This window comes from Moschus berezovskii, chromosome 27 (assembly GCF_049115385.1).
Source record: "Moschus berezovskii isolate FMDL1 chromosome 27, NW_MosBer_1.0, whole genome shotgun sequence".
Lineage (NCBI taxonomy): Eukaryota > Metazoa > Chordata > Mammalia > Artiodactyla > Moschidae > Moschus > Moschus berezovskii.
The window spans coordinates 4,917,882-4,942,413 of record NC_142486.1 but is presented as its reverse complement, the minus strand read 5'-3'; the positions used below and the strand labels follow the sequence as shown (position 1 = coordinate 4,942,413).

The 24,532-nt window shown below is 54.4% G+C and overlaps 2 protein-coding genes and 1 non-coding gene across 11 annotated transcripts in view; 1 reads left to right on the top strand and 2 right to left on the bottom strand.

The window, feature by feature from the left end:
- The window catches only part of TRRAP (transformation/transcription domain associated protein), a 90,759-nt gene extending 87,669 nt beyond the window's left edge, over positions 1–3,090 (bottom strand). For 7 of the 8 annotated variants that reach the window (XM_055410292.2, XM_055410296.2, XM_055410297.2 and 4 more), the window contains exons 1-3: positions 2,940–3,090; positions 651–811; positions 168–217 (exon numbers count right to left, since the gene is read on the bottom strand). In XM_055410292.2, the coding sequence (XP_055266267.1) occupies positions 168–217; positions 651–750 (150 nt within the window). In that variant the 5' untranslated portion in view covers positions 751–811; positions 2,940–3,090. Of the gene's footprint in view, positions 1–167; positions 218–650; positions 812–2,466; positions 2,611–2,939 lie in introns of those variants that run through there. The other variant, XM_055410293.2, reaches the window with a different exon arrangement.
- Positions 301–516, bottom strand: LOC129545868 (small nucleolar RNA ZL1). Its single transcript, XR_008683791.2, has one exon. It is a non-coding gene; the product is annotated as a small nucleolar RNA ZL1 (small nucleolar RNA).
- A 5,071-nt stretch (positions 3,091–8,161) lies between the features above and the next one.
- On the top strand, positions 8,162–24,078 carry TMEM130 (transmembrane protein 130). Of its 2 annotated transcripts, none has more exons than XM_055408958.2 (8): positions 8,162–8,481; positions 14,797–15,102; positions 16,887–17,046; positions 18,020–18,186; positions 18,893–18,977; positions 20,018–20,220; positions 22,167–22,279; positions 22,798–24,078. In XM_055408958.2, exons 1-8 carry the CDS (start codon positions 8,397–8,399, stop codon positions 22,948–22,950), a joined length of 1,272 nt encoding a protein of 423 aa, XP_055264933.1. In that variant the 5' UTR covers positions 8,162–8,396; the 3' UTR covers positions 22,951–24,078. The 2 variants fall into 2 exon arrangements, with proteins under 2 accessions (XP_055264933.1, XP_055264930.1); XM_055408955.2 differs by having other exon boundaries at positions 22,762–24,078.
- Positions 24,079–24,532: the final 454 nt, after the last annotated feature.

Below are 24,532 nucleotides of genomic sequence, written 5' to 3'. Positions count from 1 at the left end.
GGACAGCACCGTACAGATTTTCAAATTTCAATTTTGAAATACAACACATCACATTAACAAAGAATAGAACTTTTAGGTGACTAGTGAAAAAGACTAACAAGGGGGACTGTAGGAAAGCACACGTATTTATCTCAAAATGAAAAGGTATAAAAATATAAAGCTCATACCTCGAAATTTTCACTAACTTCCTGCATCATTTTTAACTTTGTTTCATCAGCTGTAAATAACAAAACAAATGATCAGGTATTTGAAATTATGTTAAGGGTGTTCCTAAAAATCACTGGAGTTAATAATTTAAGAGAAGCAATCAGATCTTATCAGTTTGACTGTCATGGTCCAAAAGCAGGCACATAACTAGTTCCCTACAACCAGTCGCACACATTTGTACTCCCACACACGTGTGCATGCACAGACAAGGACACACACACACCCACACACCCACACACACACCCACACCCACACACACACACGCCTCTTTGGAGCTCCAGCCAGTAATGCTCATCACTTTGCTTCTCCACAAGGCAGAGAAAGGGGAAGCTAGGATAAAACTTAATGTTAACGTTACTACTTATCTCAGTGTGGGCATCATCTAAGCGGAGATGAAGGTGTCACATCAACACATTTCTTAATGACAGAAAGGATCGACTCACGTGTGTTTACATCCGTGAGAGCTGCCACAAACTGAAGGTATTTTTTCATCAGAGTGGTTTGGTCAACCACCGTGGCCCCTTGTGTTGCAACAAATGCCATTTTTCTTTTGAGTTAGTTTGTTTCTCAAGAGAAAAGTATCATGTCCATGAGTTCATCCAGCCTATGAAAAGAAGCACATGATTAGCTAACTTATTGAGGGCATAAATTCAGTCTCTAGGAAAATCTTACCTAAATGCCTGTGTTAATCTAAACACTTTGCTATTAATTCAGAAAACAACATGACTCCCTCTGCTTTTTTTTTTTGGAAAGCAAAAGTTACTAAGTCCATTCTATTCATTTCTAAACATGACTTTTATACACAGATGCTTTTCTTTCCTAGAGTATGTCCATCTTTTCCTAGGCGAAGGGTCAGCAAACTCTCTGTAAAGAGCCAGATAGTAAAGATTTTGGATTCTGTGGTCTGTCACAACTCCTGAGCTCTGCTATAGCCACAAAACAGCCACAGACAACCTACAAATAAATGAGCACGGCTGTAACTCATAAACCTTGACTTATGGACACTGAAATTTGAATTTCACTTTAATTGTACCATGAGACATTACTCCTCTTTTGATGCCCCTCCAACTATTAAAAAAAAAAAACCTGTAAAAACCATGTTGTTTTTGCGCTGTATAAAAGTAGCCACCAGGCTGGATGCGGTCGGCGTACTGTGGTTGGACCGTCTCTGCATTGGGTGACCCCAACTTCACTGCGCACTAAAATCACCAAGTACCAATGGTGGACTCCCAAGCACCAGGCAGAGAGCGCCCTGGGAAGCCGTAAATTCTGTTCCCACCTGGGCACACTTTAACTCAGGAAACACGCCTGGGATGAGTGCACAGGTGCTTCCAAAAAGCATCTCAGTGAGTTGCAAACAGGTGTGGATGACCACACTTTGAGCACTGCAATTCCAGGTGAAAAAACAAAAGACCTGGTTCCCGTACTAAGAGAGCCTGGTCTAACTGCTTGTATCCACCCTCCCTGCGTGAATACCCGGCTCGTTTCACTCTGCACGAAGGCACAGTTTCAGGACTCTATTTCCTTTCTTCCTTCAACAAACACACCACGAACTCCTCTGCAGGCCCTTCCACGGCCCTGCCTCCCGGCTTACGCTCCTCTGCAGCTCCCACATCTGCGCCCCCCAAGCTATGGGGGCCATCTCCCCGCCCCCGGAGACCAAGAGAGAGCCCCTTCCGGCCCAGCGCGCAGCCCGCCGGCTCCAGGCAGGAGAAGGAACTAAACCGCACCAACCGGAGGGGATCCCGCCGGCCGCGCAGGACGAGACCCGACTTCGGGCTTCCTCCTCGCCTCCCCACCCCGAATCCCACCCCCGGAGGGACCCGAGATTCGGGGTCACGGCCTCCCCTTGCCTAAGAAACTTCGGGGAGCGGACGGGGGGGCGTGCGTGCCCAAATTTAAAGGCTCGAATCCCGCCCCCCTTTCACCGAAGGCATCAAACTCCCCCATTTCCCGGGACCCCGAGGGTCCAGGCTCGCTCTCTGCCCGGGCCCGGAGTTGGGGGGACGCCCCAGAGGGGAAGACCGCCCATCCCCGCCCTGAGGGCCGCAGAGCAGCTCCAAGAGCCGGAGGCCGAGGGTCCGAGCCTGGCGTGGGTCCCGCCGCCGCGGCCCGGCCCACGCTCGGGGCTGGGGGTCGGACTGGGGGTGTTTCGGGGTGTGGGGGAGCCCCCGAGCCGCCGCCGCCGCCGCGCCCGCTCGCGACAAACGGCCCCGCCGCGCCCCGCCGGGCCAGGAGGGGCGCTGTCGACGCCGCTACCTCCGCTCCGCGCGCCCGGCCGGGCGAGCCAGGCGCCTGCGCGCAGGCCGAGAGCGGCCCAGCCGGCCCGGGGTGCAGGGGGCACAGGGGCCCCCCAAGCGCGCCCTCCTGTCGCCCCGGCCCCAAACGGCCCGCGGCTCGGCTCCCTGGGCGCCGTCCCCCGGACGCCCGGTGCCCGCCTCCCAGCGCCGGGCGACGGCGGGCGCCGAGGGCCAATCCCCGCGCCGCTCGCGCTCCGCCGGCCCGCGCTCCGCCCGCCGCGCCCCCGGGCCGGCCGCGCCGCCCGGCCTGAGCCCCGGCGTGGGGGGCCGGGGGGCCTCTGGGGGAGCTCGGAGCCTCTCTCCGTCGCTCCGCGGGCCGCCGCGCCCGCAGAGGCCTCCTCACGCCCGGCCCCGCCGGAGCCGCCGCGCGCGCGCCTCCCGCGGCAGGTCCGCCGCCCTCCGGCGCAGCCGCGGCCTGGTCCCCGCACTCACCCCGACCTCGGCGGCCGGCCGCCCGCAGCCCCGGCCCGCAGAGACCCCGGCCGAGCCCCCGTCTGCGTCGCGCCGCGCGCCGCGCAGTCCCGCCCCCGCTTACAGCCGCGGCGCCGGCCGCCCGAGAACGAGGCCCGGGCGCGCCGCCCTCCAGTGGGTGCGGCCTGGGCGGGCGGCGGGAGCGGGGAGGGGCGTCACGCCCGGTGGGCTCGGCCGGGCGCTCTGAAGCCTCGGTCCGCTGGGGCGGGGCTGCCGGCCCGGGAGGGAGGGGCAGGCAGGTGACCGGCGTTCCGGGCTCTTTCTGCCCTGAATGTCTTCTCCGGAGCCAGGAAGCTGGGGAGGAGGAACGCTTGCGGGGGGCGCTGCAGCGGGGGCGGTGGGGGCACCCTTAGCAGGCGGCGGACGGGCCCGGGAAGAGGCCACCCCTGAACGGAACGTGGCAGGCTGGGCGGGGTTTTCTCCTTCGCCGGCGTCCTGGGGGTCCTTCTGAGTCCGGGGAGCGGGAAGACGAAGGCTGCAGACGGACGGAGACCCTGGAAGCAAAGGGCAGTCCTGGTGTTCTGCCTGGAGGTGGCCGGCCTGGTCAGTTGCGGCAGCTCAATCAGCCTGAGGCTAGACCGCAGACGAGGCGGAGGCCTTGGACCAGAGCAATGATGACAGGGAATGAAGGCCTCGATGCCCCGGCGCCCTGGCGTGGGCTGGACCTAAAGGTCCTGGAAGAGAAACGTACCGTTGGATCTCAGCTACAGGCTCCCATCGTTAGTGGTTGAATGATGAGCTGTTTCTGGAAACGTGTGGTTAGCGTGTTAGATGGACAGAGCGCCAAGTGATGACCTGGTCGACCTCCACCTGCTCCAGGACTTGGCTCCACCTCCTTTTTTGGACAATACTTCCCCGTCACCCGCCCCCCCCCATCATTAACTCACCAAAATCTTTGTGTTTCCTTCTCAGACTGATACATTTCACACCTGAAATAGAGCTTGCAATTCCTGCAAGATGTCCTGTTCAGAGACACGCTTCTTGCTTTTGTTTAATGTTGCCTCTCAAGAACAAGCCTCAGCTGAAGCGCCTGGGATTCTAAATAGATGCATTGTACTTAGCGCCAATTATTTCTACCCCAGGAGAAATAAAGTGAGTTAGAACACTCCTTCCCCCATGAAAGAAGTTGCCCACTTGCAAGCAAAATCCTCTCTGCTCCTACCACCACCACCCCCAAAAGGTAGGAGGTCCAAAGTTGGGGAAAGTCGAAAAATCTAAGGTCTAGAACCAGTGTGCTAACCAAAGTCATTTAATATTGTTGGGGGGGGGGGCGTAAATCAGGAAAGCAGCAGTTGTAGACAAATCCTTTGATAAGTTTCAGTTTAATTGCATGTGATAAAGACCTAGAGTTAGGTCAGGGATAACACTGGCAAAATTCCTACACTTTCCCATGGCCTTAGCTTCTCCTTTGAAAGTACCCATCATGCTGCTATGATTTTTGCCTGTTTCTTGTCTGTCTCCTGAGTTAGCATTTGGGGACAGTGTCAACTTCATCTGTATCATATATTAATAAATACTATCATACCCCTCCTCTGCTTAAAACCCTCCAAAGGATAACCGTTTCAGCTTATCCTCAGCCCCTGGCCCTGTGCACCTTCCAACCTTATTCTTCATGTTCCAGCCACAATGGCCTTGCTGTGCATTCTGCCCACCTAGGACCTTGGCAGCTGATTCTTCTGCCTGGAATATTCTTCCCTCAAAGGCATAAAGCAGGCTGCTTGTCATCCTTGATGAGCTCAAATGTCATCTCAGAGAGGCCTTTCTCAAGGCCCAATAAGAAAACCATTACACACACCTCCCAATCTCTCACTATACTGGAGTTTTCCTTAGAATCTGAAATTTATTTACTCAGTTGTCACCTGTTTTTCCCTCCTAGACGGAAAGCTCCCTTCCTGTCTTTCTTTACCGATGTATCCCTGTTGCCCATCGGATATTGTCTTAGTCTCCTTAAGCTGCCACTACAAACTACCACAGACGGGGTGGCTTACCCAACAGAACTTTATTTCTCATAGTTCTGGCAACTGGGAAGTTCAAGATCAAGTTGCCATCAAGATAGGTTTCATTCTGAGGCCTCTTCTCTTGGCTTGTGGGGGCATCATCTCACTGTGTGCTCTCTCAAGAGATCAACTCTGGTGTTTGTTCCTCTTCTTATAAGGATACTAATCATATTGGGTTAGGCCCCCACCCTTATGACCGCATTGAGCCTTAACTGCTTCTTTAAAGGTGCTGTCCCCAAATACAGTCACTTTGGGGGCTATGCCTTGACATATGAATTTCTCAAGGGATACAATTCAGTGCATAATCAAATGTATAAATTTGTACCCTGTATGAACCCATAGGGCAAGATAAGCTGGGACACTACAGAGAATACAGGGAGCCCCAAAATATTCAGTCAGGTGGGCACGAGCAGTCTGCAGAAGTGGTCCCTGCATGGAGGGGGTCAGGGCCTCAGCCTGACTTTTTGAGAGTCACCAAGAACCCACCCTTCGTCTCTCTCCCTCTCTGATTCGCCTCACCTGTCGGGCTGGCCCTAAGGTCCCACCCCTGTGAAGAACCTTTCCCCCCGATGAATCAATAAATCCTCCCTAGGTCTCATGTGAGTTTCAACAGGGTGACTGGGTGTCCTGAGATCAAAAAATTCCAACAGAAAGTCTGGCAGAGCGGAGGTCTAGGCCTGGAACCATGGTGAATTCAACAAAGAGATCACCCTGAACTCCCTTTTGCCCCCTCCATATTACCATAGGATTTAACCCCAAAAGCCTCTCCAGAGCTGATCTGGGGTGACTGTTGTCAGATCAGGGGCCCCCACTTCCCACAGTTACATTTCCAATGAAAGACAATGAGGATTTGTGGTAGGAAGATGAATACTATGGCTGCTGCCCTTCTGTTACGAAAGGGAAGTCTAATTATACTATTTTGCTAGGGCCAACAGACCAACACACCTGCTTTAGAAAACTTTTCAGCAACAAGAATGTACCTCAAGACAGGTGCGGGGTGGGGGGGCATCCCTGGTGGTCCAATGGTTAAGAATCTGCCTTGCAATGCAGGGGACATGGGTTCCATGCCTGGGGCACCTAAGCCCACGCGCCACAACTTCTGAGCTTGCCTACTGTAACCATGGAAGCCTGTGTAGCTAGAGCCCATGCTCTGCAGCAAGAGAAGCCCCCGCAACAAGGGAGTAGCTCCTGCCTGCCACAACTAGAGAAAAGGCCGCGCAGCAGTGAAGATCCAGCACGGCCAAAAATATGCATCTCAAAATAACACTTAAAAAAGAAAGGCACCGTGAGAGCCCAGAGGAAGGAAGGCTTCGGAGGAGGTGATACGTGTGAGGAATTAGACAAAGAAGACTCAGATCTGCATCAGCTTCAGGGTGGTTTCTGTGACTATGGCTGCTGCAAAGTTACCCAATGTAGTGTTACACATTTTTACAAGTAATAAATATTATTCTTTTTATACAGTTAGTCAATTTTATTTTTTTTAAAGAACATATTTGTCACTTTAATTTTTTAAATTAAAAAAAAAAACATTTATTTGGCTACACCATGGCATGTGGGTTCTTTAGTTGCAGCATGCAAACCCTTAGTTGAGGCATTTGGGCTCTAGTTCCCTGACCAGGGGTCGAACCCGGGCCTCTGGAGCTTGGGAGTTTTAGCCATTGGACCACCAAGGAAGTTCTGCAGTTAGTACATTTTAAAAGCCACTAACAGCCAGACTTTTCAATAATGTGAAATAGTTAAGTATTTACTCTTGCCTGGAAAATCCCATGGACGGAGGAGCCTGGTGGGCTGCCGTCTATGGGGTCGCACAGAGCTGGACATGACTGAAGCGACTTGGCAGCAGCCAGCAGCAGCATAACCTTAGCACATTCTTTTCTTCTCAAGCACAATGTTCTTCTTAACTCCTGATGGACAAGCAAAATTCTCCCAATTCCTTGAGCAAGTCTCATGATGACAGCCAGCACTGATTGAGCACTTAACTATGTCCAAGTACAGACTTCCTTTGTGGCTCAGTGGTAAAGAATCTACCTGCCAACGCAGGAGAGGAAGGTCAGATCTCTGGGATAGGACGATCCTCTGGAGAAGGAAATGGCAACCCAGTCCAGTATTTTTGCCTGGGCAATCCCCCAACCCACTCCAGTATTTTTGCCTGGGAAATCCCATGGACAGAGGAGCCAGGTGGGCTAATAGTCTGTGGGGCTGCAAAAAGTCACATGTGACTTGGTGATTAAACAACAACAAATGTCCAAACACTGTTCTATATGTCACTCATTTTACCCATACTGCAGTCTCATGGGATATCACTTATTTTATTTTAAAGAAAACGGAATTGAGGCGCCAGGACAGTTATGTGACTTTCTCAAGGTCACAGAGCTCTCAGAATGCAAAACCTACTGGTATTTGTCCCCACGATGGTGACTGATGCCATCAGTGAGTGACATCTGTCTAGCACTTTTAACTTTCTTAAGGGGACTCACTCAAATCTGTCGCCCCCACCCCCTGGGGACCCCGCAGCTTCTGCGGCCCGCATCCTGCAGCCCTGGTCCCACCCAACTGCCTCTCTCTGGGTGGGCTCTTTCGGCAAGGATGAGGGAGAGGCCCAACTGGGACCAGGATTCAGGCTGCGGGGGTCCAGCCTTTAAGGTCAGCCAGACTGGCCTCCTTCTAGCAGAAAAGACGCTCTGTTCCTGTTACGGCAGATGGAAGCGCCTGCTTGGGCCAAGGCGTGTCCAGGGAGCGGCCTGGTCTCTTCTCATCGCGGTTGTCTTAGGGTCGCAAGGCCTCTGACAGCGCTGTGGGTCAGGGACGCAGGCCTCATTTCTCAGCAGGTGCAGAGACGGTAAACAGAGGAAGGGCATCAGTGCCAACGCCTGCGCCCGGGCCCTTCTCTCTGGAGGGACAGCGGCGTTCCCGGGTCCGCCGCCCAGCGCCGGGCACACGCTGGCTCCTCGGCGTTTCTTGAATGGAGGGCAGCATCTCCAAGCCGTGCGCGTCATGAGCGAAGGCACCTGGAGAAAGAGCCCCAGGCCTTCTCGAGGCTTCGCAGCGGCGCGCGCGCCTCAGAGGCGCCGGGCGCGGGCGCGGACGCGGGGCGGGGAGGGGGCGCCGCCTCGGGGAGCGGGCACCGGGGCGGGGAGCGGTTGCGGGGAGAGGCGGGCCGCGGCGACGGGAGGGCGGAGGGGGCGCAGAGCGGAGCGGCTGGGCCCGGGGAGCGGGGAGCGGCGGGCGCAGCGGGCCCGGGGTCGGCGCGGCGGCCGTGGGCGGCGGCCACGCGCAGAGCCGCCGCCATCCGAGGCGAGGACGAGCCGGCGCCGCGCCCGCACCTCCCCGCCCCGCGCTCGCCGCGCGCCCCACCGGCCGCCGCCGCCGCAGTCGAGTCCAGCCGCGTCCCCTCGGCGCTGCAGCGGCTCCCGCCGCCGCCATGGCCCCGGCGCTCCGGCCGCGCCTCGGCCGCATCCTCTGGCTAGCCTGCCTCCTGCCCTTGGCCCCGGCTAGGGTGGCCGCAGGTAAGGCGCCGCGCGGATCGGCCGGCCGCCCTCCCCGATCGGCCGCGCGCCGGGGGCCTCGGGGCGGTCTGGAACCGGCGGCCTCGCCGGGAGCCGGGGCTGCGGAGGTGGCGCCCTGCGCTCACCTCCCTCCTCTCCCGAGGCCGCGCGCTGCGGAGGGGAGCACGGCCCCACGGGCCTGTCCCTTCACCCCTGTCCCCTGTAGTCGCCGGCACTTGGGGGGCTCCCCGCGCCCCTCGCTTCTGCTGCCCCCTCCAGATCGGCCCTGCCCTAGGAACGGCGCGGTGGCCGGGGCCTCCATCCCGGAGCCTGGGAACCTCGAAGCCGCTGGAGGTGGGGGAGGACGCTGCGGGGGAACCGGGGATGCTGGGGTCGGTCGTCACGCCACAGACCCCAGGTAGCGCGGCCAGATTGCCTCCAAATGTTGCCTTATTGGGAGAGGCTTGCCACCCAGCTCGTGTCGGCTTTGGGGTGGTGGTTGGGGGGTGAGGGGGGGATGCGATTTTCAGAGCCCGGGAAGCCAGCCTGCCATTTCCTCTCTGGGAATGGTTTCCAAAATGGACCCCGAGGTGGTTCCGCTGGGTACCACTCCGTGTCCCCCGGGACTGTGCTTCTAGCATCCCCACGTCCTTACCGCCCGAAGGCCAGCACCCCACTTTTCTGCCCCATTTTGGCGACAAAATAAAGGGGACCCAGGTTGGAGAGTTTGGAGGAGACAGTTGGCAGCTATTGGGTGCATTCAATATTATAGAACGCAGCTATTCAATATTATCCAATATGTTCATCATGCCCCCTCCCCCCTTCAAAGAATGGTGGAGAGAAGGAGATCCAACCCTAACTTGTGAAATGAAAGCCACAAGAAAGTAAAAACCCTGCATCTTAGGAGTGAATGTTGGTTGGAATTTTGTGCTTGGTCAGGATAATCTGCTTCTGCCTGGATATTCACATAGAAATGAGATCTCTTGTCCCTTAGGTTTACAGGTGTCCAGAAATGATCAATGTGCCTAAATTGCCGGAAAAAAAAAAAAAGTAGGAGAGGATTGATTCTTTGGAAATCATATGTGGTTCCCAGCCTGGCCTGCACCCATGATACAGTCGAAACAGCTGAGATGCGGTTGGGGAAAACCCACAGGAGAGAAAGATCCAGAAGCCCTTTTGCAGCCTCCCCAGGTCTGGGTCAGACTCAGGCATGCTTCCTGTACCAAGGGTTGAAGTCAGAAGTCCGTTTTCCTGGACCATTCATTAATTCCAGGTTGTGTTGTTTACACTTCAGAGGTACTTTGGAAAGTGTTTTGGGCTGACAACATGTGCAAGGTGCAAAGGCCGATGTAACCCTTTTCTAGAAGGTTCTGGGGCCCCTGCAGGCTGTGTGGTCAGGGAGAATGTACATGCTCCAGGTGGAATCCAAGGGAGCCTGCTGGTGGGCGCTTTTCCACGCGTCAAGCTTCGTGGCTTTTGCCACTTCACGTCTTGCTGTGGCCCTCTCAGCTCTGGGTCACTGGGGTGCCTGTGGGGCCCCTAAACTCTGGCCTGGGCTGCTCTGTACTCCAAGGCCAGGGCACCTGGGCTTCCGAACCTGAAATGTGGATTTCGACGGGTAGGTTACCCAACCTGGGCTTGGTGCTTTCAGCCACAGGTGGCAAAGCCTTCATGGTCCATTTCAGATTCTGGACAATTCTGAGACCCTGAAGGCGAGGGGCAGCATCACGCAGGGGCTGTGAAATACCTGCTTTAGAAAACAAAAACACAAGCCCGAGAAAAGTGCCCTTGGAGTCTCGGCGTCTGGATAGGTGCTGGAGGCGATGGAGCCCAGGAGCTGGGCCACTGTCTGCTGTAGCTGCGTTTGCTGTAGCCACGTCCCCTGCCCTCCCCCACCCCGTCCCTCCTCCCAGCTGAGCTGGCTGCCCCCCTATTCCATTCCCCTGGCAACCGATCTGCGTCGTCTAGTACTCATCATCATGCTGACATGCGCCTGTCTTGCTGCAGATGCTGGCTGGCCATTAGCATGCAGCCAAATGTCCCTGCCACCTGCCAGCCTCTCTCTGGCCCACGCGCCTCTCCTTGTGGTGAGGGGGCGGTGGGCAAGAGCAATAGAGGGAAGGGTGGAGATGGCCTCTCATCTCAGCACCTCCTTCTGCCGCAGCCTGACCAAAGGCTGCCCCCCAGCCAGAGGGACTTAGCCTGGGGCAATGCGGATTTACTCTGACCCCAAGCATTAGCGTTATCCCCTGGGGGCCCTTGGGGACTCAGGTTCCCCAGTGTAAAATCTACACTGTTGTTTTTTTTTTTTTTAATTTAAAGAATCTTTGAAAGTTTTATTTTTTTTAGCTTTTATTTTTTGTTAGAGTATAGCAGATTAATCACATGGTGGTAATTTCAGGTGGACAGCAAAGGGACTCAGCCATACACTGTTTTCTTGGAGAGACTTCTATGTCTGGAATTCTCTCTTTGAGATTTAGACACTGCCGGTCCCTTTTGCAGTGCTAGCCCAGATGACTTTATAATTCAAAATATGGCCTCAAGGAAAGGGATTCGGAACAGATGTGTAACATGAGTGACCGAAAGGTTGGAGACAGGGTCCCCAGTGGGCAGGCGACATGGTGTCTCAGGGTGAATGGGATCCAGCTGAGGACCCACTTGCTCACCTCCCAGTTTGGCTGAATCAGCAGGTCTCTCGTGAGCCCCATAAGGGCAGGGGGCATGTCCTGTACTTCTGGGTCCCCTCAGAGCTGTGGGGTGGGGCCCAAGGAAGAGGCTCAGTCTGCAGCACCTGGATGAAGAGTTCCCTAGGGCCACACCAGGTGGACTGGTCCCTCTGCCACACCCTTCTCTCCAGGCGCCACTCCACAGCGCAGTGCCCAACCCCTACTCGGTGCTGAGTGCTTGACTAGGCTCAGAGGAGATGGGGATGACCCCTGTCCTGCCCTCAAGGAGCTTGCAGTGCAGTTAGGGGAGACGAGGAAATGTCTATCCCAACCCAGGGTGAGCTGTGTGCCAAGCTGTTGGGAGAGCGCTGAAGAGATGGGGACGGGGGGTGGAGTCGGGTGGGAGTCAGGGAGGGCTTCCTGGAAGAAGTTATATCCACAGACGTCTAGGTGAAGAAGAGCAGCGGGGACAGCATGTGCAAAGGCCTTGAGGCTATGAAGGACACAGCAAGTGTTAAAGCTACAGCGTGGATGTGCCAAGACATGAATGTGGATTCCCTCTACCCAGAGGCTGGCCCGTGATCAGATGAACTGTGCAGGAAGCTGCTTGCTGGGGTGGCTGAGTATAGGGCAGGACTGGAGGCCAAGGGTCATCAGGTAGGATGGAGCAGTCATCTACCGGATGGGGGCTTCCCAGGGTGGCACTAGTGGTAAAGAATCCGCCTGCAAGTGCAGGAGACATAAGTGACATGGGCTCGATCCCTGGGTTGGGAAGATCCCCTGGAGGAGGAAATGGCAACCCACACCAGTATTCTTGCCTAGATAATCCCATGGACAGAGAAGCATTGCAGGCTACAATCCATGGGGTCACCAACAGTCAGACACGACTGAGTGACTGTGTGCACGCGCGCGCGTACACGCGCACACGCACGCACGCACACGCACACACACACACACATATGCAAGTGGTGTTCATAGTGATGGAGAGGAGCAGTGAGAGTGGCAGGGGCCCAGGGACTCAGTCTTGAAACAGCTGGAGCCTCTAACCAGAGAATGACAGGTAATGAGAATGGGAGGTTTGGGAGGGGAGAAAGCTTGGGGGTCTAGAGCAGGGGACCCCAACCTCTGGGATCAATACCTGATGATCTGAAGTGGAGCTGATGTAATAATGACAGAAATGAAGTACACGGTAAACGTGATGCACTTGAATCCTCCTGAAGCCATCCCCACCCCCCTCCCCACCCAGCTCAGTGGGAAAATTGTCTTCCACAAAACCGGCCCCAGGTGCCAGAAAAGGCTGGGGACTGCTGCTGCATCCCAGGCCTACAGAACTTCGGATGATGATGGATATATTTTCCGTCTGTGCTGTCCGGGAGAGCTATGGCTCTTGAGTGCTTGAAGTGTGGCTCTGGTGCAATGGAGGGACTGACTTTTTTAGTATTAATTACATTTAAGTGATTAAACCTAATGGCATGTTGTAGCTACTACATTACTGCTTAGTAGAATTGAAGTCACTGTTCCTGGGTTCCATCAGTACTTAGGGGGTACCAGAAGCCAAGGGAGGGGTGGGAGGGACTGTGTCACCTTGTCTGCCCGGTGTGCCCTGCCACAGGCTGGACAGTCTCTAACCTCACAAGCCCTTCAGACATCACACCTGAAGAGGAAACCCAAACTGCAGGAAAAGAGTTAGCAAGACACACAGTGGCGCTGTTGACAAGAGGGAAGGGTTCCGGGAATTCAGATACACCTGCTTGAGGGATTGTCTTGCAGTGATTGAAGTTCACTTTAGGACCCCCGCGGACAGCCTTTTGATGTGTTGTCATGTGGAAATAAAATCATGCAGAGTTGTGTGCAGAGGGTGATTCTGACGAAATTGAAACTTTGGTGCATGAAAAAGAGCCGGAGGACCTTAATCTGCTAGCAGCTGTTGTTTTTTTTGGGGGGGGATTGTAGGTTAATAGGACACTTCTAATACTCTTTATGCCTGTGTTATTACTTTGTGTGTGTGTGGCCACGCTGTGTTGTGTGGCATGCGAGATTTTAGTTCCCCAGCCAGAGATCGAACTCACGCCCCCTGCATTGGGAACATGGAATCTTAACCACTGAAGATTCCATGGAAGTCCCTGTCTTAACTTTTATGATGGAAACAAACCTGATTTTTAAAATCTTACCCGTGAGTATGATAAAAATCTGCAGCTATCTAAAGCAGGTGACGAATAATAACTTAGGAAGATGCTTGGTATGCAAAACCAGCAACAGCAGTGGAATAATGTCAGAGGAAACATCATCTGAAGAAAATAGTAGGGAATGTCCAAATATAGTAAGAGGGATCGTTGCTGGTTATTTTAAAAGTTTTCTTTTTTATTTTATACCTTTCTGTATTTTCATATTATAATTAGTCTTACATTCAGTGTAAGACTGAATGGTCTTGGTCGGGCGGGGAGTATTATTTAAAAGGCCTCTTACCTGTTCTCCATTCCATGTCCACCGGGCCCTGTTCTCTCTCCCTCTTTTGAAAAAAATATTTGTTTATTTTAAAAAATTATTTATATTATTTGGCCATGCTAGATCTTCGCTGAGGCACACTGGACATTTCTTCTTTGTTGCGGCATATAGGATCTTTTTTTCAGTTGCAGCATGAGGAATCTTTTTTTTTTTCCCAGTTATGACATGAGGGATCTAGGTCCCTGACCAGAGATTGAACTCAGTCCCCCTGCGTTGGGAGTGCAAAGTCTCAGCCAGCTAAGTCCCCAGGCCCTGTTCTCTGCTTGCAACTTGAAAGTCTTAATTCCCAGGTTCCTTGTAAGAGCTGTGTCCCCAATAGGTCAGTTCAAGTTCCCCAAGGAGCGGACCCAGCTGGAGTCAGAGAGCTCCAGCGCTGGCCCCGGCCGAGCCCCCGGAGGCCCCTGAGAGCGTGTGGTCCGTGGAGCTTTCTGTGAGAGTGAAGATCTGTATCCATAGTGTCCACTCTCTCCACCCTTGGCCACATGCGGCTGTTGAGCCCTTGGAACGTGGCCAGTGCGACCGAGAAAGTGGGTTTGAAGTTTGTTTCCTTTTGATGGAAGCTTCAGGAGCCACACGTGGCTGCTGGAATGTATCGGGCGGCTCAGAACTAGAAGCTCTCAGTTTATGGATTTACAGGCTGAGACCAAAGAGAAGGGGCCTTGTCTTGGATCAGAGTGACCCTTCCTCCCAAGGCTTGTTGTGCCGCGTCAAGGCGTGAGGCCTCTAAGGGGGTCCAGATTCAGCTCTGTGTTTCAACTTGGAATTTTGTTTCACATGTAAAGCTCGGCCCCAAAGAGTGGGTGATAGGGGGGACCTTTCTGGGCAGCAGCTGCAGTGGTTCCTCCTGTGACATGGACTGATGGTCATTTTTGTAGCTGAGAAGCCTAGCCGCGTCAGCAGACTCATGCTCTGTAAGGCCCTGCTTGACTGGCATGAAAAAAGAAAATAAATTGAGACACTGGAAAGAGTGTGGGTTTGGAGCCAGCCGGGCCTGGGTTTGAATCTCCAGTTGGCAATGCGCTAATTGTATGATCCTTGGGCTTGTCCCTTGACTTGCCTCAGCTTTTCCACCCATAAGACGAATAGATGCCCACCCAGCGTGGGGCCGTGGGGCTCCTGGCCATGCTCTCTACATGAAACACAGCCTTTGTCTCTGGGTTCCTAGGCCTGTATGAACTTCAGCTCACCACCGATGGTCCCGCCACCACGGGGGCAGAGGTGACCATCACGGCCAGCCTGGTGGCCGATGACAATGGCAGCCTGGCCCTGCCCGCCAGCACCCGCCTCTACCGCTTCCACTGGATCCACAGCCCGCTGCTGCTGACGGGGAAGGAGGACGAGGCTTTCAGCTCCACCATCCGCGTCGTGGGGAGCGTGCCCGGGGACTTCCCGATCTCCGTCTGGGTCACCGCCGCTGACTGTGGAATGTGCCAGCCTGTGGCCAGGAGCCTCCTCATCCTCCCCATCACAGGTGAGGGCCTTCCCTCCGCGCTGATTTGCCTCCGGGCTCTTGAGACAGAGAAAACATCCAGCCGGGCAGGCCATCACACATTTGACCCGTGGTTCTCAGTTGCTGTCAGTTGAGTTAACAAAGGATCAGAAAATGGTAACAGCCACTGCTGGCAGGGCTGTGCTGAAATGGGCACAAAGTGCATATTTGCTACTGGGGTGTAAACTAATGCAGTGCTTTTGGAGAGGGGCTGATCCATTTGTATCAATGGCTGTAAGTTATTTTAGTCTTCCGCTCCTTCTTTCTCTTTCTCTCTTTCCCCTTCTTCCTCCCTCACACCTTCCCTCCCTTCTCTCTCTTTCCAAGAACTGCCTGCTTTCTTGGAGTTTACTGTCTATTTTTTCTTCTTATTTATTTGTCTGTACTGGATCTTATCCGCATGCAGGATCTTTAGTTCCAGCATGGGAACTCTTAATTGTAGCATGTGGAATCTAGTTCCCAGGCCCCCTGCATTGGGAGTGTGGAGTCTTCGCCATTGGACCACCAGGGAAGTCCCTGTGCTATGCTGTGTTGAATCATTCCTTTGCAGCCCCATGGACTGTAGCCTGCCAGGCTCTTCTGTCCATGGGAATTCTCCAGGCAATAATACTGGAGTCGGTTGCCATGCCCTCCTCCAGGGGATCTTCCCAACCCAGGGATCGAACCCAAGTCTCCCGCACTGCAGGCAGATTCTTTACTGTCTGAGCCACCAGGGAAGCCCAACAATACTGCAGTGGGTTGCCTATCCCTTCTCCAGGGGGATCCCTTCTTCCTGACCCAGGAATCAAACCAGCATCTCCTGCATTGCAGGCAGATTCTTTACCAGCTGAGCTACCAGGGAAGCCCCAGGGAAATCCCTACAATTTATTAAAGAACTTATCTTCAGGTAATAAGCCTCCATTTGGGTAATGGTTTATGCATGAAAGTGTTCATCACAGTTTCTATAATAACAGAGGAAAATAGAAACAAACTAAGTATGCAACCATAAGAATACTGATATAATTTGTAATAATAATGATCTTTACAAAGAGTGTGTTTTAGCCTGGGAGAGTATTCATGCTTGTACGTTTTTAAAGATCAAAACGAAATTCTATGATCAGTTTGATCAACCGTGTTTAACGTATGTATACTTTAAATACGTACACACGCATACTTGGCAGTGGGCTTCCCAGGTGGCTCAGTGGTAAAGAATCCACCTGCAGTGCATGAGATGTGGTTCCATCCCTGGGTTGGAAAGCTCCCCAGGAGAAGGAAATGGCAATCCACTCCAGTATTCTTGCCTGGAGAATCCCACGGACAGAGGAGCCTGGTGGGCTACAGTCCATGGGGTTACAAAAGAGATACGACTTCGTGACTAAACAACAACAACAAATGCGGTCAGTAGAAATGCTCATCTTTTTTCTAGGCTCATATAATACTTTGAAATATTTCCCAAGAGTCGATTTAGAGGCCTGTGCATTTCCTTCTGATCCTAGGCATCTTTTGTGCCAGAAAGTTCAGGGTCCTGGTGAAAGGGGTATAGGAGCGGATCTGTACATGTGAGACAGGAAGTGAGTCTTCATCAGCATCCACTGGCCCGGGGCAGTGCCTACAAGGGGGACATATGCCTCTGTGTTCGGAGACCTGCAGGATCCCCTCTTGTTACCACAATGGTGACAGTCAGGAGGTCGGGTCGGGGAGAAGCCGCCTTGCCAGCTGGCACATGGCTCCACCCTCCTCCACCCTGGGGGCAGGGGACTCACCCTGCCATGGTTTCTCCCTCACAGAGTTCCTCGTGGGGAACCTTGTGGTCACTCAGAACACCTCCCTGCCCTGGCCCAGCTCCTACCTCACCAAGACAGTCCTCAAAGTCTCCTTCCTCCTCCACGACCCCAGCAACTTCTTCAAGAACGCCTCGTTCCTCTATAGCTGGGACTTCGGAGACGGGTATGTTCTGGCCCCCTTTGATGCCCCAGAGTCCTGGCCTGTTCCGAGTGCTCTGTACTCGGCCATCTTTATCTGCTCACTGTCACTCCAAACATGCCTTTCATACCTGCTCTGTGCTAAACTCTGGCTCCCTGGGGACCAGTGTGAGCCAGTCTAATCCCTAACAAAACCTGTTCCAAATTTACAGATTTAAAATAGTAAACAGTAAGTATAATAAACCAGGACTAGATTGTAATGTAGACGATGATCCCCTGCAGTTGAATAGTTTGGCAGTGGGGGAAGGCATTTCTAAGAATACAAATAAAAGGTAGAAACTGTAAAGGAAAAAAGCATCATCAGATTTAAAATTTGAAATGAAAGAAGCAAGTTGAGCCAAAAGATAATGGTAAAACTGGAAGAAAATATTTGGGTTCAATAAACTTCATATATAAAGAGCATCAACAAATCAACAAAAATATTTTCTTTATTGTTACTCAAGTTCCTTTCAAAGTGATTCAGATAATTATAGAGGAAAAATTCATAACCTAAGGTGGAGGTGTGATTCTTCCCATTTTACAGATGAGAAAAGTAAGGCTGACAGTTATGTAGATAGGAAATTTGGAGCTGAGATTCAAAGCCAGATTTGTCTTAACTCCAAAGTTCATATTTCTCCCCTTCCCAGATCATCTCTATCTAACACATGGTCTTTCCTTAGTCTGGATGGGGTTGCAGAGCACTTCCTGGCAGGTGACAGGCATCTGTTGCTAAGAGTTCTTCTACCTGTAACTTACAAGTCCAAAGATGACCAGCAACCACTTCACCCATGTAGGTCAGCTGACCTCATGGCTTGGCTGGCCCTGGGGGCAGCTGCTGAGGTGACATTTTTGCTCGCAAAATGACATTGGTCTGAATGTGTCACTGTACACCCAACCGCTGACCCTAAAAAGTCACGTGGATCACTTCTGTCATCTCTCCCCTCCCCGACACCTTACAGCACCCAGATGGTGACCAGAGATGGTACCATCTATTATAACTATTCCATCATCGGCTCCTTCATCGTGAAGGTCAAGGTGGTGGCAGGGTGGGAGCAAGTCACGTCGGATGCTGGGAAGGGCATTCTGCAGAAGACAGGTGACTTCTCTGCCTCGCTGAAGCTGCAGGGTGAGTCTCAGGGGGTTGGTGTGGGTTGAGCGTTAGGCTTGTTGAGGAGCCCTGGGTACCACTCCTTCCAGGGCTGAATCACATACAGATCAGAGTGGCTTGCACAGCCTCTTTCAGTTCCCTTGGCAGCCCTGTGAGGGGTCTGTCATTCCCCGCTTCTAAGAGGGCACTGAAGGTCATGGAGGAGGTCAGGGGGCACCAAGTGGCAGAGCCCAGACACTGTGCCGTGATAGGATGCATCCCCATCACTCTCTGTTTCCAGCTACATCGGCCTCTAGTCAAGGACCATCCTGTTGCGGATGGGACAGTGCCAGTAGGCTGCACCAGGAGGGAACCCCCAGACCTGCCGCTCCTGGCTTTGTCAAGATGGGGCACTGGGGCTGCAGCCGGTTTCTCAGTCATGCTAACAGGGTGCTGCTCCCCTGCCCCCCACACAACACAGATGACGGGGAGGGAGGTGGTTATCCTAAGCCAGCCCCAGATCCTGCTTACCAGAGTCCTGCTGGCTTCCCCCCGTGGTCTCATTCTAAGCAGCCCCAGCATCTGCTGCTGATGGGGAAGCAGGACTCTGGATGTGACCTGTGACCCGCCCTTCCAGAGGGCCAAGAGGACAGGGTGGTGGTCACACAGCCTGGGAACCCCAGGAGCCCCGAGACAACTGTCGTCAGCCACCAGATATAACGAGGTCTTCTTCTTTGCCTTTCAGAAACCCTTCGAGGCATCCAAGTCTTGGGGCCCACCCAAATTCAGACCTTCCAAAAGATGGTAGTGACCTTGAACTTCCTGGGGAGGTGAGTGAAGCCTGGAGCACGCTGTGCTTGATCTGTGGTCCTGTCCACACTCCCGCTGAGAGGCTCTTGACTTTGTTTCATCCCTTCAGTTCAGTTCAGTGTCTGACTCTGCTACCCCATGGACAGCAGCACACCAGGCTTCCCTGTCCACCACCAACTCCCAGAGCTTGCTCAAACTCATGTCCATCGAGTCGGTGATGCCATCCAACCATCTCATCTTCTGTTGTCCCTTTCTCCTCCTGCCCTCAATCTTTCCCAGCATCAGGGTCTCTTCAAATGAGTCAATTCTTTGCATCGGGTGGCCAAAGTATTGAGTTTCAGCTTCAGCATCAGTCCTTCCAATGAATATTCAGGACTGATTTCCTTTAGGATGGACTGGTTGGATCTCCTTGCAGTCCAAGGGACTCTCAAGAGTCTTCTCCAACAACACAGTTCAAAAGCATCAATTCTTCGGCGCTCAGCTTTCTTTATAGTCCAACTGTCACATCCATACATGACAACTGGATTTCATCCCTGAGGGGCCCCAAGTTAGGGAACACATGCAGTGACAAGCCCACCCTTAATTGGGCCATGGGAGAGTCACAGCATGACCCCATTCTCAGGGTCCAGGGGAGGGAGCACTGGCCTTGCGGGGCTTTCTGCAATGTGGGAATGCCCTCACTCCTTCAAATCTATAGAAAGCCCACTCATCCTTTCAGATCCTACTCAAATGCCACCTCCTCCAGGAAGCCTTCCCTGACTTCCTCATTGACAGCATGCTTCTCCATCCCCTTGACACACCAAGGGCGTCACTGGAGCATGCATTCTGCCTCGTCCAGCAGTCTATGCATATCCCTGTATGTGTCACTGCCCTGGCCTCCCGTTGGAGTCTCGGGCCATCTCTCATGTACTACCATGTTCCCTGGAGGCCTGGGCACCTGGGTATTCTTTCCTGGAAAGAACACTGAAGTTCATGACTGCCTGACCTTTCTTGAACTTGGTCTGTGCTCACACCCCTTGGCAAGCCATTGCTGAAAAAACACCCCCCCATTTCGCTGCAGCCCCCCTCTGAATGTGTGCTGGCGTCTTAAGCCCGAGTGCCTCCCGCTGGAGGAAGGGGAATGCCACCCGGTGTCCGTGGACAGCACGGCTTACAACCTGACCCACATCTTCCGGGATCCCGGGGACTACTGCTTCAGCATCCAGGCTGAGAACGTCATCAGCAAGACGCACCAGTACCACAAGATCCAGGTGTGGCCCTCCAGTAAGTGACACTTTGCCTCTGCTCCCAGCAGAAACCAGTCAATCCTGCCACCACCACCAGTCACCCTTGGTCCACCAATGGCCATCAACAGCCAATCCCATTATTACTAGAATTGTCGGTAACCCTGCCGGCCCCAATCAACACCATTGCTGACCACGCATAGCACCACCGCCAAACTCTAGTGCCATCGGCCACTGCTCTAGCCCCCCGATACCAGCCCCCTTCAGTCTCACCAATGCCACCCTCAACACCAGCACCACTAGCTGTAACAACAGCAAACTCAGCTGTTGCCAGGCAACTTGTCCAAAACCACGGCCACATCACCACACACTACTGACCGTTCTTCCAGCGTCTTCACGAGCCAGAGTCAGCGCTGCCATAGCAACTACCCTGGCCACCATCAGCACTGCTGTTAATGTCCCTGCTCCCAGCCCCGGCAGCCACCATTTGGACCAGCGCCATCCGCACCATGTCGCCCCGGGATTATCCCAACTTCAGCTCTCGTGCTGCCCCCACCACTGCCAGTGGGCAGTGTCCGTCCCACACGTGGCCTCTGCCACGCTTGTCCCCAGCACGAGCCCTCCATCCTTCACCGCCCTCACACCCACCCCATCGCCCGCATCTCAGCACTTTTGCTTCCACCAAAACAAGCATCTCCGATGGTGACTGTGCTGGACTCACTGGGCTGTCGGAAGTCTCCCAGGGAGTGCAGGCAGCTGAGAAATTGTGCAGTGCAGTCTCTCCCATTCACATGGGTGCCCAGCCGTCCCCCCTGGCATACTCTTCTCCAAACAGTCACATGGTTCAGCTGCTGCCTTGCAGCCGTGGGATTGGCTGATGACAGCATCAGGTTCTCCCCTTCACTTCCAGGGGGTCCTCTGGATGCCCACCAGAAGAGAGCTTTCTTCTGTAGAGGAGAACGGATCCCAGACCCTAGGGATGGTCTTTCAGATGCTCAGCCAGGTCCCACCCTGTGCAGAACTAAAGCGGACCCTCCCTGCCAGGTGCACTTGCCCCAAGGTTGGCCCTATCAATACAACAGATGTGGTCACTGACCCCTTCAATCTCCCAGTCCCTCCTACTTGAGCCGACTCCACGCTCTGCCCTGGGCCCTGGCTGACCCTGTGTGCCAGGCAGACGCTTTGACCTGTGGGCATCCCTGGGGGCCTTGGGCCCTGACGCCCCCAGCACCTGCTGGGCACTGAGCGCTTGGGATCCCCTGAGTCCTGCGGAGAAAGGTGGCATTTCAGGTAATCCACGTTGCCTTTCCTTGGAGACAGAACCTTTCGGTGTACGGTGGTGTCTCCACCAGGAGGAGAGCGGGGGAAGGGTGAGAAGGAACCCACACTTGCCGATCACCTGCCTCACCTGGTTGCATCTCCACGGCCGCCTCGTGGGTCAGCATGACCATCAGGTCACCTGGGCAGAGCCAGGATTTGACCCCAGGACCCGCTGGGCTCTTCTTGCTCTGCCCTGTGGCTTCTCCGCAACAGGATCTAAGCAAGCAAGCCCAGAGGTGCCAGAGGTCACGGGGATGCTTGGGTGTCCTCATGCCCTGTCCTCCCTCCCCAGCGCAAGTCACCCGAGAGAGCAAGGAGGAAGCTGCTGGGTCTTTCATGGTCTAGGCTTGGGAGTTGTACGTCATCCCTCTGTCCTCTGCCGCTGTTTAGGAGCAAGTTGCTATGAGTCCAGCCCACACTCTGGTGGGAAAGTTGGTTGTACCCTTTGAAAGTTACTATCAAGTGTGGCTTTAAAACCCTGATAGACCCTACCTTGGGTTTTGTGAAATCCTGGATTTGCCTACTGGAGTTGCCTGACTGGGCTGCATGTACACAAAGAGGGAAAAGGCTCTGGTGGGCTCTGTTCCCTCCCTGGTGCTGTACCCTGAGAGCTAGTATTCAGCACTGACTGCCCAGGCTCGTGGCTTCACCCTCTCTTCCTCCCAGGCATCCAGCCGGCTGTCTTTGCTTTCCCGTGTGCCACGATCATCAGCATGATGCTGGCCTTCATCATGTACATGACCCTGAGGAGTGCTGCTCACCAGAAGGACATGGTGGAGGTGGGTGCTCAGTGGCATGGGGTGGGAGTGAGGGGCTGGACTCCTGGCCTTGACAGGAGAAGATCTACAGAGAGGGAAAGGGGGGGCCAGACCAGGGGTGCTAGGAGGTGCTCTGGATATCAGAGCAAGACCCCGGGGCTGGGGCTGATGTACCTATGAAGCATCTGTAACTGGGGCCCCATTGATAAACTTGGTTGCTTCTCATGTCACTTACCTCCTACTCTGCTTGCCCTTGGCCTGCCTGCCATGCCCACGAATGGGTAAAGGAGAGGGCAGCCAAAAGCAGGGGCAACGCAGAGAGGAAAAGCCAAGGGCACAGGGAAGCCCTGGGTAATGTCTGGAAGGTGTTTCCATGCATGCTGCAACCAGGCAGCTGAGCTTGTAAGAGGCTGCCCAGCCGGGCTGCTGAGCTCATAAGGCCACCTCATGGGGCTCCCGGTGGGCGGGAGGGGAATTGACCCGTGGGGTTTTGTTCATCATAGGTGGCTGATTTTGACTTTTCCCCCATGTCTGACAAGAACCCGGAGCCGCCCACGGGGGTCCGGTGCTGCTGCCAGATGTGCTGTGGGCCCTTCTTACTGGAGACGCGGTCTGAGTACCTGGAGGTCGTCCGCGAGAACCACGGGCTGCTGCCTCCCCTCTACAAGTCTGTCAAAACTTACACGGTCTGAGCGCCACCCACCCCCCAGCCCAGTTTCAGTGTTAACTGACTACTGACCGGGAATTTTGGGCAGTGTTGGGGGCAGGCTGGTGCGGGGCCATCCGCCCTGACCGGTCATCCATCTGTACAGTCTACCCGCCTGCACATGCCCCCCTCACCCAGCCATCCATCCATCTGTAGCCTCTCTTGGCCAGCCTCGCCCCACCCCTTGCCTTTGAGGAGGCCCCCAAGCGGGACTCCAATACTGGACGTGGTCCCTGTTCTCTCCTAGGTGTTCCCGCTGCCCCTCACCGATTCCTCCCCTATTTAGCACATTCGCCGTGCATCTGGGGTTCACACTTCCCTCCCCAGGGTGGCCCTGCCCAGGTCAGAGAGCTAGGAAGAAGCTCACAAATGGTTAACTCAAGGCTACAGCACAAAAGGTCTTACATACAGGGACAAGCGTGCACGATGTGACCCAGACGTTTCAGATGACTTCCTCTCTCTTGGTTGGTTGCTGAGACGTCCCCTCAATAGAGCTAAAAGGAAACCTGATCTTTCCCACTTGGCCCCGACAGCTCCTGGGCCTGGCTCCTGGGTCCCCTTCTAAGGACGCCCTATTCCCTGTCTGCTTGCTGGGGGTCGTGTGGGGGGCAGGGCTAATGCTTTGTGAGCGTGAAGTGCTTCATGGACAGCACTTTCTTTCATTGAGTCTGTTTCAACTTGCATTGAGAAAGAGGCTTTGCGGCAAAAGAGTCAGGCCAAGGTGGGGGGACTGGGGTACCCTGTGTGGGGGACAGAGTTCTCACCCCCTTAACTGCTCCCAGGGTGGCCTTGAGAGGGAAGAGGACTGGATGGAGCCCAGGGTGGGGGACCAGTCCACCCCTCTCCCTTTGGCCCAGCGGCCTGGGGGAGGCAGGTTAGGTGTAGAGAGTGTGGGTACAGAGGGAACCCATGGTCGGGTCCCCATCCAACCGTGCAGGAGTGGGGAGCAAGCTGGGCCTGTCTGGGGCGGGGGCAGGGCCACGGAGGCTGAGCTTTGTCGCCGTAATTGTTTGCTGTCAGACTTTGTGCTGAAGACAGCATCCCCACTGTTGTACAGCTCATACTCATAAATACTGCCATTATTGCTGAATAAAGCTTGTGTGCTCCGACGATAGCCAAGCCTAGGGCAGGTGGCTGAGTCTCTTTCTTTTCCGTGCCTGGACATTTGCACCTTGCAGGCAGCAGGAGAGGTTCTTGGATGTAGCAGGCAATCCCCATCACATTCTCTGGCAGGTGCAGTGGATGGAACCGCTGTCCCGGGCTCCTGTCTCCGTTTGGACCAGTGGTTCTCAAACTGCCGCTTAGGCTGCCTCACAGACGATCAGGCTCCCGAGGGTCCCCCAGAGGCGGGTCCAGGAACCCCCAGGTGACTCTTAAGTCTGAGACCTCGGGGGTGACTCTTGGTCAGCGTGGGACGTGGGCCGCACCTGGGAACTTGGAAATGCTGATCCCTGGGCCCCATGCCACACCCGAAACAGCTCCTGGGGGGTGGGGGCAGCCCCAGTGCACCCTTGAGTGTGAGAGCTTCCTGTCTCCAGCAGGGCCTCTTGAACTTTGTTCAAACACTA